General features: G+C 41.3%; 1 protein-coding gene and 1 long non-coding RNA gene across 3 annotated transcripts in view; one reads left to right on the top strand and one right to left on the bottom strand.

Annotated features, from left to right (window-relative positions):
* The window catches only part of FARSB (phenylalanyl-tRNA synthetase beta subunit), an 82,807-nt gene extending 68,445 nt beyond the window's left edge, over positions 1-14,362 (top strand). Inside the window, exon 17 of one of the 2 annotated variants that reach the window (XM_021074819.1) lies at positions 14,078-14,362. In XM_021074819.1, coding sequence (XP_020930478.1) covers positions 14,078-14,229 — 152 coding nt within the window. In that variant the 3' untranslated portion in view covers positions 14,230-14,362. The remainder of the gene's footprint in view (positions 1-14,077) is intronic. The other variant, XM_021074820.1, reaches the window with a different exon arrangement.
* On the bottom strand, positions 14,267-16,759 carry LOC110256939. Its single transcript, XR_002339021.1, has 2 exons — positions 16,702-16,759; positions 14,267-14,537 (listed from the first exon to the last, which is right to left on the bottom strand). It is a non-coding gene; the product is annotated as an uncharacterized LOC110256939 (long non-coding RNA).

The following is a 16,800-nucleotide window of genomic DNA, read 5'->3' as shown; positions in this document are numbered from 1 at the left end:
CACTTAGTATGATAATCTCTCGGTCCATCTCTATCACTGCAAATGGCATTTTCATTCTCTCTTATGGCTGAGTAATATTCCATTGTGTATGTATGTATATGTATATATATATATACCTACACACACACACACACACACCATGTCAACTTTATCCATTCATTTGTTAACAGTCATTTAGTTTGCTCCCATGTCTTGGCTTGTGTAAATAGTGCTACTATGAACCTGGGAGTACTTGTATTTTTTCAAATTATGGTTTTGTCTAGATAGATGCCCAGAAGTGGGATTGCTGGATCATATGGTAACTCTGTTTTTAGATTTTTAAGGACCCTTCATACTGTTTTCCATAGTGGCTATACCAATTTACATTCCCACCAACAGTGTAGGAGGGATCCCTTTTTTTTTTTTTTTTGACATCCTCTCCAGCATTTATTGCTGGTGGACTTTTTAATGATGGCCATTCTGACTAGTGTAAGGTGATACCTCATGATAGTTTTTATTTGTATTTCTCTGATAATTAGTTGAATGGCTTTTTATGTGCCTGTTGGCCATCTGTATGTCTTCTTTAGAGAAATGTCTATTTAGGCCTTCAGCCCATTTTTTCATTGGGTTGTCTGTATTTTTTGTTAGTTGTATGAGCTATCATGCGTATTTTGAAAACGAATCCCTTGTTGGTTGCATTGTTTGCAAATATTTTTTTCCCATTTGTAGGTTGTCTTTGCATTTTTTTTTTAATGGTTTCCTTTACTATGCAGAAGCTTATAAGTTTGATTAGATCTCATTTATTTTTGCTTTTATTTCTAATGCCTTGGGAAACTGATCTAAGAAAACTGGTATAATTTATGTCAGAGAATGTTTTACCTAGTTCTCTTCTAGGAGTTTTTTTGTTGGCCTGTCTTATTATGGTAAATGCTTTTTGAAATCCATGAAGAAATAGAAGAGATCAAAAAATTTTATGATCTTTGATATATTTAAAAGATTAAATAATTTTTAAAAGTCCTTCTTTAATCAGATTGAATAGGTCCAAGGAGAAACATGAGGATGTTTGAAACTGGCAGAGAAGCGGAATAAAAAACTGGTTCACATCAGAGCTAAGTTCACAGAACCACAGAGTTTTAAAGATCTAGCTTTCCCTAGAATCTTTTTCAAGAGAAAAGAGCCTCTATTGTTCATACTTTTTTGAGAAATATTTTAAGAATTTGCAAGTATACATCAGAGTTAAGACAATGGTCTCCTTGCTGAGCCCAGCCCCTCTCAGTCCATTAGCAATACTTGCCAACATTAAAATAAGTCCATTTTAGCTGTAAGTAAAATCTGATAACGAGAGGTGAGGCTTAATAATGTGTGTGTGTGTGTAGTATGTATAAGATCCAGAGAGATTCCAAAAGAAAACATGCCCTGACTAGGGATTTTATAAAATCTTTAGCTGATGTTCTGCTTCTATGTTGGCTCTTTAATGGCAGTTTCAAGAATACATTATGTATCAAAGTAGAGGACTCTGTATAAGATCAAATGGTCCCCAGAGCTGGAGCAAATGCTAATGTCCATTGTTCTCTCAGAGCACTTGGTGACTTAGTGACCCGGTTTTCCATTCATGGGCTGTATTTAGAGTGATGTATTTGGGGCCAGCTTTTTTTTTTTTTTTTTTTTTTTCCTTCCAACTTCTATTATTTATCCAGTTAGAATAATTCCTTTTGGATTCCAGCATTTTTCAGTCTCTGATTTGCTTAATGGAACCAATGTCGCTCCCTACATATTAAGCCAAAGATACTGTTTGATCTAGTAATTCCCACTGCTTAGTAGCTAATAGCTTACCAGCTAGTAGTAGCATACTATCTATGGTTTACCTAAGAAATTAGAAGTTTGTTAAAAATTGCTTTTTGACCAGTATTTTCCCAGTTTTTCTTCTTAATAAGCAAGACTGTAGAAGCCTTAATTAACTAATGCTTGTACTAATTTTTTAAAATATTAGTACATATATATTAATTCAGAGTCTGCTTTGTTTAAAAATTAGAAATGCACTTGTTCCCATAGTGGCTCTGTAGTAACGAACACAGCTAGTATCCATGAGGATGTGGGTTCGATTCCTGGCCTCACTTAGTGGGTTAAGGATCTGGCGTTGCCGCAAGCTGTGGCATGGGTCGCAGATGTAGCTCAGATCCGATATTGCTGTAGCTGTGGTGTAGCGTAGGCTGGCAGCTGCAGCTCCAATTAGACCCCTAGCCTGGGAACTTCCATGTGTAGCCGGCATGGCCTTAAAAAGACAAAAAATAATATAGTAGAAATGGATATTTTACTGTGGACTTTGGGGCAGTGGGGATGCAGACCCTTAATCAAACATCCATTAGATAACTGTCTTCTCTAGAGTTTTTCATCTGCCAGCACATTTCTTCTCTACTCCCCTGTTATGCTGCCTTGAGAGAGACAGTCTTCTATCATTGCAGCCATCATTGCAGGAATCTCACAGCTTGACTTTCGTTTAAAGCATTCCTGATACTTTTACTTATTTATAGTTAATTTACAATATTTCTTCACTTTCTGTTGTACAGCAAACTGACCCAATCATACATGGTTCCCTGTGCTGTTCAGTGGGCCCATTGCCTATCCATTCCAAATATAACAGTTTGCATCCAAAAACCCCAACCTGCCCGTCCATTCCACTCCCTCCCCGCTACCCCTCTGGAAACCACAAGTCAGGTTTTTTTGGCTGTGATCTGTTTCTGTTTGGTAGATAGGATCATCTATGCCTTATTTTATTTTATTTTGCCTTTATTTTTAGGGCCTTACCTGTGGCATATGGAGGTTCCCAGGCTAGAGGTCTAATTGGAGCTATAGCTGCTGCCCTACACCACAGCCACAGCAATGCCAGATTTGAGCCTCATCTGCGACCTACACCACAGCTTATGGCACTGCCAGATCCTTAACCCACTGAGTGAGGCCAGGGATCGAACCCATAACCTCATGGTTCCTAGTCGAATTCATTCCACTGCTCCATGATGGAAATTCCTATGCCATATTTTAGATTCCACAAATAAGTGATATCATGTGGTATTTTTCATTCTGGCTTACTTCACTTCTTTGAGAATCTCTAGTTCTATCTGTGATGCTGCAAATGGCATTAGTTTGCTTTTTTATGGCTGAGTAGTATTCCATTGTATATATGTACGACATCTTCTTAATGCATTCATCTGTCAGTGGACATTTAGGTTGTTTCTATGTCTTGGCTATTGTGAATTAAGTGCTGCTGTGAATACAGGGGTGCATGTATCTTTCTCAATGAAAGTTCTGTCCAGATATATGCCCAGGAGTGGGATTGGTGGATCATATGATAGTTCTTTATTTAGTTTTCTGAGGTACGTCCATACTGTTTTCCATAGTGGTTGTACCAATTTACATTCCCACCAATAGCACAGGAGGGTTCCCTTTCCTCCACACCCTCTCCTACATTTGCTGTTTGTAGGCTTATTAATGATGGCCATTCTGCCCAGTGTGCATTTCTCTAATAATTAATGATGAACATTTTTTCATCAGCCTGTTGACCATTTGTACGTCATCTTTGGAGAAATGTCTATTTAGTCTTCTACCCATTTTTCAGTTGGGTTGTTTTTTTGTTTTTGAGTTGCATGAGCTTGTATAGTTTTGGAGATTAAGGCTGTTGTTTGTTGCCAAGATATTCTCCCATTCCATGAGTTGTCTTTTTTTTTTTTTTTTTTTTTTTTAATGGTTTCCTTTGCTGTGTAAAAGCTTTGGAGTTGAATTAGGTCCCATTGGTTTATTTGTGGCTTTATTGTCATTATTCTGGAGGTGGATCAAACAAGATGTTGCTGTGGTTTATAAAGAACGTTCTGCCTATCTTTTCCTCTAGGAGTTTTATTGTATCTGGCCTTATATTTAGGTCTTTAATCCATTTCGAGTTTATTTTTGTGTATGGTGTTAGTGTCCTAAGTTCATTCTTTTACATGTAGCTTTCCAGTTTTCCCAGCACCATTTATTGAAGAGACAGTTTTCGTCCGCTGTATTCCTGATACTTTTATGTACGTGGTAGGCAGACAGTCTAACTTCATTAGGGTCCTGGTTGTGGTTTCACCTTGAAGAATTATTTTGCTTTACCTTTGTGTTTAACAGCTGTGACCTAATCTTGACCTCCTTGAGAAATAAATGCTAATAGTCACTTGGGTGACTTGAGCAACCTATCACTCTCCTGGAAATACCTCTGAGCATCTGCTGGTTCAGGTGGGTCATGGGTCAAGAATGTCATCTTCCTGAGAGGCTTTTTCTAGGCCATATAGGCCATAATGCGAGGCTAGCAGCTCATCTTCCAACCCCAGCTCTCCACACTGTGCAGCCTGTGCAGCCTTCTTGTAGCTTAGTTGTTTCCTCTTCTGTTCCTCCCCTTCCAGGACCCAGGGCTCTCACTGTTCCCCTTCTGTCCCTTTAAATATTTTTGTATCTTCAGGAAAGGAATGACTTTCATTTTCAGTTGATACCCATCAGTGTGAGCTTAAGAGATGCTTTAATTTTTAGTCTTCTCATTATGAAAGGAGAAAAATGTCCCTTTGTAAAGATTTTAGGTATTAGCAAAAAAGGATTCAAAATTCATTGAAATAGAAAAACCTACCTACCTTTTGAAACCGCATCCAGTTGACGGCCCCACACACATTTCCTTGTGTGAAAAAAGCGTATTTTGGGAGAGATGAAAGATGAAACATGGGAAACAGCAATGTGACCCAATATATTAAAACATAGGCAGTAATGATTAACCTGCCTTTCCTCAAGCAGTAAACTATGTGACTGTAATTACAGTGCTTTTTAGTTCTTCTGAGTGATGTTAAAGCCCATAAAGAACAAACAATTGAGCACAAATATCAGATCACATACCTTGCTCTCAGTGTCTTCAGAACTTCCTGTTGTCTGTACTGTGAGACCTGTTTTGATGTGTCTCATATTCATCAGTAGCTGTTAAATATTTTCTCAGTGTTGTTATTGCAGCCACTATACTTTGGCACTCACCTTCCACAAGAGAAAGGTTTCTGCTCATTCTCTTAATCCCTAACGGCTCCTAGCTTGTTTGTGAATTGCATTCTCTGAATGAAGATCTCCTCTTGGAATTTTCTTGGGCTGCTTTGAGGCATTTTTCTTCCACTAGTGGAACTGAAAAAGTAGTAAATAGTTGGCACTATGTGAGGGAAATTTTTATTTTATTTTTTGGCCACACCTGTGGCATGTGGAAGTTCCTGAGCCAAGGGTTGAAACTACACCAAAGCAGTGACAACACTAGATTCTTTTTCTTTTTCTTTTTTTGGGGGGTCTTTTTTTTTTTCCTTTTTTTTTTTTTTTTTTTTTTTTTTTTAGGGCCACACCCTCGGCATATAGAGGTTCTCAGGCTAGTGGTTGAATTGGAGTTGCAGCTGCCAGCCTACACCACAGCCACAGCAACGCCTAGATCCGAGCCATGTCTGCAACCTACATCACAGCTCACAGCAATGCTGGATCCTTAACCCACTGAGAGAGGCCAGGGCTTGATCCTGTGTCCTCATGGATACTAGTTGGGGTTGTTACCACTGAGCCACGACGGGAACTTCAATACTAGATACTTAACATGCTCAGCTGCCAGGGAACTTAGGAAAAATTTTTAAAAATCAGTGTTGTACAAAATGAGATCAGTATAATCTTATAAAGTTTATTGTTTGTTGGTACTCCCATTGCTTGAAGTCCATTGTTTAACATTTCGTTATGTAATGGACTATATAATGATGCATTGTTTTACTTGTGTGGTACTTGCTTTGGCAAAAGGAAGAGACCAAGAAAGAACAGAAAGTAACGTACATGTTACTGGAGCCCTGTTATCATAGTGGATAATTGGAAACAACTCCAACATAAAACACTTACAGACAGTTTGGCAAACTATGACATATAATGGAATGTAAGAAACTCGTGAATATAAACTAAGTTTTTAAAAAGTAGATGTTGGAGTTCCCATCGTGGCGCAGTGGAAACAAATCTGACTAGGAACCATGAGGTTGTGGGTTCGATCCCTGGCCTCGCTCAGTGGGTTAGAGATCCGGCATTGCCGTGAGCTGTGGTGGAGGTTGCAGATGCCGCTTGGATCTGGCGTGGCTGTGGCTGTGGCATAGGCTGGTGGCTATAGCTCTGATTAGACCCCTAGCCTGGGAACCTCCACATGCTGTGGGTTCGGCCCTAAAAAGACAGAAAAAAAGTAGATGTTAAGATAGTACAGACTCAAAAAAATGATGGGGAAGAATCCTTTTTTTTTGAATCCCAGGAGCCATGGTCGGCTGTGGTATTGTAACAGTAGCTCTATGTTTTGGGTCAGGCCATTGTGTCGCTTTAGCCCCTGTGATTTAGGATGTTATCTCTCTGTACCAGTTTCTTTATCTGTAAGATGGAATTGATAATATCTGTCCTGTCTGTACCACACAGCTGTTAGGAGAGGCAGATGTAAGAATTTGGGAGAGCATTTTGGAATGGGTGATCACTCCCCAGGGTATCCTCGGGGTAGAAGGGTCTGGCCTTCAGAAAATCAGCACTGGATGCAAGAGTTGCAGATGAGGGTTCAAGAAGGACCTGGCTTCTTATCTCAGCTTACTATTACCTGGCTGTGTGGTTTTCTTAACCTTTTCAGTATCCATTTCTCATATCCAAAATATAGGCATGGTTAGAATTGCCGCCAAAGTCATTTCTGGTTTTAAGATTCCGCACGAGTTTAAATACTTCAGAAGCAGTCCCTGCTTCAGGCTCTGACATAGCAACTCTTTTTCCTTGCTTTTTTAGATGTTGTTCCTGTGGTGCTTGTTTATCTGCTCAAATTATTCCAGCCTTGTTTCAGGAATCTGGAACTTACTCTTTAAGGATACCTGTGTTATATGGCATTTTTTTAAATGTAGTTCTCTCTTCCCTGAAAAGTTCTAGGTTTTGTCTATATTATGTTGTGTTAATAATATTGCAGAGCATACCTGGTTATGTCCTAAGGTCAGAGGTTGTCAGTCTTTTGTTTTTTAAATTTTGTTATTTAAACTAGAAGTAGTTTGCAAACATGAAATGGACAGCTTGACCAAAAGTCTCAAAACACTATTCTCTAGGCCTTCTGTGCCTCGAGGCCGCACAGAGATGCCGTTTCAGTGACCGTTCCCTGTCCCCACTTTGGCTCACTCTCTGGCCTTTATGATTGCTTGCCTTGGGCAAGGTCCCTAATCCCCTTGTGCTTCACTTTCCCATCTGTAACTTGCCCGTCCTCAGGGGCTTGGCCAGGACAGCACTGGGACCAAGTCATTGCCTTTCCTGGGGATGGAAGTGATGAATAGAAAACAGAGTATTTTGTTTGCACAATCTCATTATCCTCTTTTCTTCTACATGCCCCACTTGTCAGCTGAAATTTAATTCTGAAGCTATGGCACATTTATAATTACACATTCGAAGTTGTGTTTATTTCATGTTGGCCAAAGGTCTCAGTTGAACAAGTTAACTAGTTCTGAAGTTGTAGATTGTATATACTCAACATTTCCATTTTTTCCTTAATTAGCCCTGGAATAGCCTCTCTATTATTGATGTTTTTATTGTTTCACTGCTATGGAGAAAATGGTAAGTTGTTCATATTTGGTTGGAGAAATTGTCCTTAAAGGTTCTTATCAGGTGAAAGACTAGGAAGGAACCATTTCTTTGACCCAGGAAGGTGGGATGAGCCATGCCTTTTGTTTTTAAAGTTGTTATTCTATATCCTATGAACATTTAAGAAATGTGAGGAGTTCCCATCGTGGCGCAGTGGTTAACGAATCCGACTAGGAACCATGAGGTTGCGGGTTCGGTCCCTGCCCTTGCTCAGTGGGTTAACGATCTGGCGTTGCCGTGAGCTGTGGTGTAGGTTGCAGACGCGGCTCGGATCCCGCGTTGCTGTGGCTCTGGTGTAGGCCAGTGGCTACAGCTCCGATTTGACCCCTAGCCTGGGAACCTCCATATGCCTCGGGAGTGGCCCAAGAAATAGCAACAACAACAACAAAAAGACAAAAGACAAAAAAAAAAAAAAAGAAATGTGAACATTTTGGGGAAAATGACTTAAGTGTCAGATATAAAATGATAGCATTATTTTGGAATAAAGTTTTCAAAACAAACCAATAGATTAGTGAAGTCACTTTTTAACCTAGAGTGAAAAAGTCCTTTGGTTTTACACAAATTAGTTTGAGATGGATTTAAAGTTACAATTAGATATGTCACATTTAAGATCTCCTAACCTTCCTGACCATTTTCAGGTTTTGAAATATGAGTATGTGTATATGAGACACATAGTGAAGATTACACTTCAAAGTAGATCTTTAGAATAGTGATCCTTTTGCGATGTCTAGAAATATCAAATCACTACATTGTGTACGTGGAGCTAATGTAGTGTTGTCAGTTATAATTAAACAATAATGCATAAAAGATCTTAACAAAGGTCACAAAGTGCTAGCCATGGAAACAAATCATAAACTTCCCTATACAAAGTGACACTGGGAAATTTTGGAGTCATGATTGTAAATATCTAGTCATAAGGCGATTATAGTGATCTATTAAAAAAGTTCTTTGTGGAAGACGTTTCTCCACCAGTTAGGAGCTAAGTAGTTTGGGCTTTGCTCATTCCTTTTTTTTTTTTTTTTTGGCTTTTCTAGGGCTGCACCTGTGGCATATGGAGGTTCCCAAGCTAGGGGTCTAATCAGAGCTGTAGCTGCCGGCCTTCACCAGAGCCACAACACAGGATCCAAGCCACCTCTGTGAGCTACACCACAGCTCACGGCGACGCCAGATCTTTAACCCACTGAGCAAGGCCAGGGATTGAACCTGCAAACTCATGGTTCCTAGTCGGATTCGTTAACCACTGAGCCATGATGGGAACTCCCCTGATTCCTTTTTAAGAGTAAAGTTGCTGTGCCATCTTGATAGAATGTCGCTGTGAGCACAGGCCCCCTCTCCTCATCTGTGCTGTGGGGTAAGTGGGCCCAGCACTCCTTTCCCAACCAGTTGCCTTCACTTTAAGAGTTAATGATGTCTGCAGGTGTGTTGGGATTAGCACTGTAAAGTTGTGTAAGGGGTTTTTCTTTCTTTTGATCTTCAGAAAGGGATGAAAGATAGCCATTAAACTCAAGGGATTAGATCCCCTCTCTTTAAAGACTTTAGGTACCATAAATATTTCACTTCAGATGTAAGGTGAAGACTTGTGTACATCTGGGGGGGGAGAGCGGTGTTTTATATTACCAGTTGGAAATTATTCAGTCTCCACTTACAAATTAAATGATCTTTGCAGAGGACTTTTCTTCCAGCCTGTAGATCTGAAAAAAGGTGTGTGTTTATATCTTGGTAGTTTATACCAATTTTTCCTTTTCGTAACCCTAAACTCTTCATAAGTTAACATTTTACCTGCCTTGTGCCTTTTTGCCTCTTGGGTGCTCTCTCATTCCTTTGAGGTGCTCCTCAAAAAACTCCTGTTTAGTTTGTTCTAAAACTTTGAGAACAAAACCCCTTAGGAATGAAACTTTGCTCACATGTTATAAGTATATGGTCAGCTTTTTTTTAACCCCATATTTTGTCTCAATTTAAGGGGAAAACCTTAAATTGTTATTATTTAGAAAAGGAAAATGAAGTTAATGTGCTGGCAGCCTAGTTAGTTATGGCTACTACACTGTCAGAAAGTGGTGGGAAACAGAAGAAATCCGGCATCTTAGATTATGGTCTCAGCCCCACTCTGCTCTTTTCCTGTCACCTACTCTGTCAGTTTCACTCCAGAAGGAAATATTGTGTTTTTTTAATTTTTTTTTTTTCCTTTGTGTGATTTCCTAGGGCGGGTTAATAGAAGCTTGTAGTGATAGCTTCTATTATCCGCTATAATATATGTGATATACAGACATTCCTTTTCCAGTGTTCCCCACGCTCCTTTTAATTTTGTTCTCTTAATTGTGGGAAATGTGAGTCACAACTGACTGCAGGCAGTTTCAATATGTGGGTTCAAACCCAAAGCATTGTATAATGAACGTGAAGAAAGGAAAAAGTCGCCTTGTGGAGCAGATGATTTTCAGAGATGCGTTAAATACAGAACCAGAATGAATTAGCTGCAGACAGCCCATGGCAGGGGGTTTAAAGATTAAGGAATTAAGAGCCTCATGCTTAATAACACCGCAGAGCTTCTAGGTTAGGGGTCTGCTCAGTTACCGCCTTAAGCTTCTACTTCCGATGCTTCACGTTATAGGAATGACTCTATGTGTACAGCTTACCCAAACTTTAGGCCCATGGTATTACTCCAGGAGAGGGATGGGAGCAAAAAGAAACTGTGAAAGGTGTTTGGCAACGAGCAGGAGAGGGAGCTCACAAACTCTTTGAAGGTCAATTAGCCAGAAAATGTGCTAAAGACTGGGTGCTGTGCTGGATTACTGGCCCAAGAATTGCCCCCCAGGTCCTCCAAGTGGTCCTGCCGTTTGAGCACAGAGAGACAATTATAGACCTTGAGGAGATGCTACAAAAGCTTTAATTAAGGGACTTACTTACACCCCACTAAGTTCTGGAAATTAAATTCTTGTTTGTGCTTAGCTGATGTTTCTTTTGTCTGAGTTTCCACATGTATTTCAACAGAGAACACTATTTTCCCCAAATCTGTTTTCCGTTGGAAGCCATTCTGCTGTGATGCAGACCAGCAAAGCTGACGGTTCAGTGGGTGTAGGGAACTTCGTGGAAAAGTGGGCTGCGAGGCTCTTTCCGGGGGCAGTATTTTGGGCACAGGTTGAAAATTTTAGTATTCATGCACCTTGATACCACAGTAAGCCAGGAACTCTGTTTGGGTTTAAATACGTGATTAAAAGAAAAAGAAGGTACTTCGTAGAATTTGAATTTTAGAATTCCTATTCACAAGGCAACACGCTTTCCCTTGAATTGGCAGCTTTCTGACTCGACCCAGCAGACTGCTCTTTTCTCCAGAAATATTTTTGTTTTGTTTGCTGATGAGATAAAAGTAGCCTCTGGCTGCCAACCGGGTCTGATATTTCCATAAGCCTCGACCTGTCTTTAGGTTCCTTTCAGGTGTGACTCTCACTTCTGGAAAGACTGACCCGGGTCGCCTGGGTCCCAGCTAGAGCGCTGTGATGGAGGGCTGCACGGAGCCCCCTCCCGCTGCTGGAGGAGGTGTTTGAACTCGGGCATAATTGCGGCCTTGGTGGAGTGTGGAAGTTCCCTTTCTTTGTTAGTGAAGCCATCCTCTCTCATCTGCCCTTTGAAGCCATTCATTTCTGCCTGCAAAGTTTGGTTTGAACCATAAAGATTTTTAAAAAGCACTAAGAGATGCTTATATTCTAGTAATTTAAACTTTTCTTTCAATATTTCTAGTTCACATACAACATCAGTCAAGAGGTATGGGTTCTCTCTGTACCCTTTTGCAAAGCTTTGAAGGCACTTTTGTGTGATGCTCGATTTGTGTCCAATGAGACCTTCAGCCCTGTTCTGATTTAACAGAGGCATCAATCAGAAAATCTTCAGACCTTGTTGGAAACGTAAAATGGCAAAGAGTTGTCATTACAGGTTAAAATGTTCAGTTTTCAGCAAAGTGGAGTTTATGCAGAAATCCCATCAGTGGGCTCACTTTTTTCTTGGGGTGGGTGGGTAGGATTAACACTGGACGGGAGGGCAAAAGGCCTTTTGATGCAGCCCCTAGAAGCAGTGCCTGTGCATGGAAGACCTGGCTCAGGGCAGTTTAGGCTGCTTGTAGCAACTGGGATGGGTCTGGGCTGGGCTGAGAACTTTTGCTATTTGTGTCATTTGGAATATCCCCACACTTGGATATGTTTTAAATAATGCATAATATGAATTTCAGTTCTTTTTTTTGGAAGAGGGAAAATTATATTTAGTGATAGAGCTATTTTTTTTGACCAGGCATTTAACCAGTTAGTGAACTTAAAGTTTGGTACAAACTTCTGGAGAGAGGTCCAGCTGGCATTAGCATGCTTGCTAACTGAAGAAGAATGTAACTGAATTTTGCTTAAAAACTGCTGGTTCCAAAAGTTCTTTTATGAAGAAAAAATTTGAAGTTCTTATCTCTTAGGCTTTATTTTGCTAACATTGGCAGAACTAGCACATCTGGCTTAGATTCTAAAATAGTCTAGTTTTATGCTTCAGTTAAAATGTATCCAATCAAACTGGAGTTTGAAGATAGATAAAAAGGAAGGATTCTGGTACAGTGAGGATTCTTAAACATAGCAGGGTTATCAGGGAAGGTCTTAAAAACTTCCTCTCCTCTTTAAAAATAGGCTGGTGTCTTTGTCAGACAGTGTAGTTTACTCAGATATAATGCTGTTTTAGGGGTACCAGGGCAATGACTTTGGGGCAGCCCTTTCACCTCTACGATTTTTGGTTACACTACTTAACCGCCAACTTTTACAAACTTGTCACGTGAAGATTTATTTGGTGGGAGAGAGCAGGGTGGTTTTACCTTTTAAGTTAGGTTTTTATTCTGACAATTAAAACACGCCATCTCTGTCAAATGGAGCAATGTTCATCTCTCACTAAGGCTCTACATTATCAGTGTGGCATGGTTTCTGTATTATTTTACTTGATTCCTCTCTCCAAGTGTGGATTAGTGCACATAGCCAAATAATTATGCACTTCAGATGCAGTTCATTGAAATTTTTGCTGTAATAAACAGTGAAGTGGAATTGTTTAGTTTGGGGGGATGTGAGAAACAGACCTCCTTACATTTCAGCGAGGTTGCTTTGAGGTTAAGAATGACAGTTAAAAATGTTTTTCAGGAATGTAAACAGACATCCTTCTGTGCTGATGGGGAAATACGTGTGACTGTCCTGTGCCTCCCTGGTACAGCTGGTATTGACTTGACAGTAGCAACCCCCCCCATTCTGTTTCTTTATCATGCTGACCTTGGACCCATTAGTAGAGACTCAGCAGTTTACTCTTTCATAAATAATGCACTCGCTCTGAAATGGCAGGCTGGAGGCTCATGGCCCAGCCCTGCTGGGTATTTATAGTTCATGCCAGTAAACGATTTGGTTGAATCAGTCAGGAGCTGTGGTGAGAGGAGTGAGTAAGAGGAGCGAATCAGCATTTGCTTTAACCTCAGCTGAGTATGGAGCATCCATGAATTCCTTTGGCACTGGTAATTGAGTGAACACGCAGTCGGCCTGCATGTTGGTCTGCTCGCTTGTTTTTTAGCTGTTGAAACCTCAGGGACTGGTACTGGCTTAGTAAGCGGTATCCATGCATTGGCTCCCAAATGAAGAGAGAACTTCCTGTCTTAAGCAATTCCGGAGTCAATCCAGACTTGTTTGGGGCTGGCCTTTGCTGCAAGTTTACAGTAGGTGTGCCAAAACGGCTTAGAAAGTTCTCTTTCTGGCAGGAATTTGGGTCACTTTCTGGGCCAAGGCCTGTGCCTGCCAGTGAGAGTGCAGCTTGTCTTTCTGTAAGTAATGAGGTGGAGGAGAGTCATGTTTTGAAAAGTACATGAATTCAGTGTAGACTTTTTATCCACCAAGGATTACTCTGGAAAAACCTGTTTTGAAACAGGTTCTTCCCAGGCAGAGCCGTTGGTTTTATGTTTCATCTTCCCTTTGTCCTTTTCAGAGCGGTCCCAGGTCTTCTCCTGACTCAGCTCCTTCGGCCTCCTTTTCTTCTTTTCTTTTTTAGAGCCGCACCCAAGGAATATGGACATTCCCAAGCGAGGGGTCACATCGGAGCTGTAGCTCCTGTACTGCACCACAGCCGCAGCAACACAGTTTCTGAGCCACATCTGTGACCTACACCACAAAAACTCATGGCAATGCTGGATCCCTGACCCACTGGAGGAGGGCTGGGATCAAAGCCACATCCTCATTGATGCCAGTTGGATTCATTTCCGCTGAGCCACAATGGGAACTCCCCAGCCTCCTTTTCTTCATTCTGCCTGGACTCCTACAATAAAAAACACAGGGTCCTGACTTTCACATTTGCTCCTAACCTTTTCCTTATGAATCTCCTGGTGTAATGGCAAGTCCAGAAGGTGTGAGGAAGTAACTCCCGTTTCATGGCCAGTAGTGACATTGACTTTTCTCTCACTGTTTTTCAGGCCCTGCGTTCTTCCCTGGCCGCTGCGCTGAGATCTTTGCCCGGGGTCAGAGCATCGGGAAGCTGGGGGTCCTTCATCCTGATGTGATCACTAAATTTGAGCTGACCCTGCCCTGCTCCTGCTTGGAAATCAACATCGAGCCGTTCTTGTGAAGATGGGTCTCTGTTGTGTGGTTATCGCCCCTCGGGCCCCTCTCTCCTTCCCAGTGCCCTTTCAGTCGTCCCCAGATGAACGTCCACTTGTGCTTGTGCATTAATGTTGAATAAAATACCGAGAAGTGTCTGGCTCCGTGTGTGGTACCGCCATCCCCGCTCCAGGCCAGCTTGTGCTTGTGCTACGCAAATGTGGCATCTGTGTGAGGCCGCCTTGTCCCTGAGAGCCAGGGGGCAAGAGCCACGAAAGCCAGAGAGGCTTGTCACCGTCACCATCAGGCCTGCAGGACAGGACCCTGTCCTTTTCCCTGTGAAACAAGGTAGCTGATTAGAGCACACAGGCAATAGAACTAAGGATTTTTCTTATTTTCTACATTTGATGCGTGTTCATCACTGCGAAACAATAATATAACAGCATTTTTCGAAAACCCTTAAGATTTGGTGATAGTCTAGCAGTTGTGACGTCATTTTAAAGTGAAAGGAAATAATGCACAGGATTCAAAGTCTTTGAGGGTGCAGAGGCACAGCCAGCTCCGTTCCGCTGGAAGAGTTAAAAGGGACACGCGGTTCAGGGCACTGTGATCATTAGGAAGCAGTAAAAACTTATTTTTACCCTGGGCCATACATTTTATTGAGTTCAGTGTTACAAAATCATGGTTTTAAGTACTTAATAGAGCTACTAGTTTGTCTTATTTTATCAGGAGGTCTTAGGTCTCTTTCTCCGAAGCTAAGCTGCAAGTCTGCTTTGTCTTACCTCCTAATTTAATACTTGGATCTAGAATTTTCCAGTTAGGTACCAGGTATTGAAAAAGCTGGATCTAATGTTTGAGAAAAGGTCTCCATTACTACTGAAATGATATGAAACATAATAAAACGTAAAGCTCTAAGTTCTAGTAGAACTGGAAGTTGCCACTATGGCACAGTAGATTAAGAATCTGACCACAGCAGCTCAGGTCACTGCGGAGGTATGGGTTGGATTTTTGGTCCAGTGCAGTGGGTTAAAGGATCCACCGTTGCTGCAGCTATGGGGAAAGTCACAGCTGTGGCTCAGATTCAGTCCCTGGTCCAAGAACTTACATATACCGTGGGTGTAGCCATTAAAAAATCTTAAGAAGAATTATGTTACAGAGCTTTTGCTGCACCTGCTGCTGAGACCACATTGAATCAGGGCGGCAGTGTCCAACTTTGCATGATTTGTGAACCTGCAGACTGCCATCTGTTCCTGCCCAGTCCTGTTTTAAAGCTGATCCTTCTATTTCAGTAATGCAGTGAGATAATGTTCATAAAAAATAATGCTCATCCAAAGGTTTGTATCCAGAGTTCATAAACATTTCTTACCATCTAAGAATTTTTTTAAAAATGGGCAAAAGATTGACATTCATATTGTGGCTCAGCAGATTAAGAATCTGACTAGTATCCATGAGGATGTGGGTTTGATCCCTGGCCTCGCTCAGTGAGTTAAGAATCCAGCATTGCCGCAACTGTGGTGTAGGTTGCAGATGTGGCTCAGATCTGGTGTTGTAGGCCAGCAACTGCAATTCTGATTCAGCCGTTAGCCTGGGAATTGCCATATACCACAGGTATGTCCCTAAAAAGCAAAAACAAAAAAGTCCACAAAAGATGGGACAGACATTTTCCAAAAGAAAGGAACATATGAAAAGATGCTCAATATCATTAGTCACCAAGGAAATGCAAATAAAATTAAGATGGCTAAAATTAAAAAGACTGCCAACACCAACTGTTAGTGATACTGGAGCAACTGGAGCTTTCATGGGAGGCTGGTGGGAAAGTAAATGGACTCACCACTTTGAAAAATAGTTTAGCAGTGTGATAAATCACAAGACATACATCTGCCACCCAGCTATTATTCTTCTAGGTTTATTCATGGGGCCATACAAAGACATTTATGCAAATGTCACTTAAAGAGATGGTTAGAGGAGTTCCCGTCGTGGCTCAGTGGTTAACGAATCCAACTAGGAACCATGAGGTTGCGGGTTCGATCCCTGGCCTTGCTCAGTGGGTCGAGGCTCCGGCGTTGCCGTGAGCTGTGGTGTAGGTTGCAGACACGGCTCGGATCCCGTGTTGCTATGGCTCTGGCGTAGGCTGGAGGCTACAGCTCCAATTCGACGCCTAGCCTGGGAACCTCCATATGCCGCGAGAGCAGCCCAAGAAACGGCAAAAAGACAAAAAAAAGAGAGAGAGATGGTTAGAGTATATCTAGTTTGATAGAGCAAATTATAGCCAATGGACTGCTTCTTAGCCTCCCTCAAAAGGAATGAATTACTCAAAACATGAATGAATCTCAAAGCACTACCCTAAGTGAAAAAAAGCAGACGTAAGGCTACCTATGATCCCATTTATATGAAGTGCTAGAAAAGTCAAAGGCAGATTGACTAGTGGGAACCTGTGGAAGAGAAATTGACTGCAGAGAGTTAAGAAGAAACTCTTTGGGGTGATGGAAATATTCTATACCTTAATTAGGGTAGTAGTGGCGTTCCTGTTGTGGCTCAGCAGTAAAGAACTCAACTAGTATCCATGAGGATGTGTTTTTGATCCCTGGCCTTGTTCAGT

The sequence above is a fragment of the Sus scrofa genome, chromosome 15, assembly GCF_000003025.6.
Source record: "Sus scrofa isolate TJ Tabasco breed Duroc chromosome 15, Sscrofa11.1, whole genome shotgun sequence".
Lineage (NCBI taxonomy): Eukaryota > Metazoa > Chordata > Mammalia > Artiodactyla > Suidae > Sus > Sus scrofa.
The sequence above is the reverse complement of the archived record's forward strand: the minus strand, read 5'-3'. Positions and strand labels throughout refer to the sequence as shown.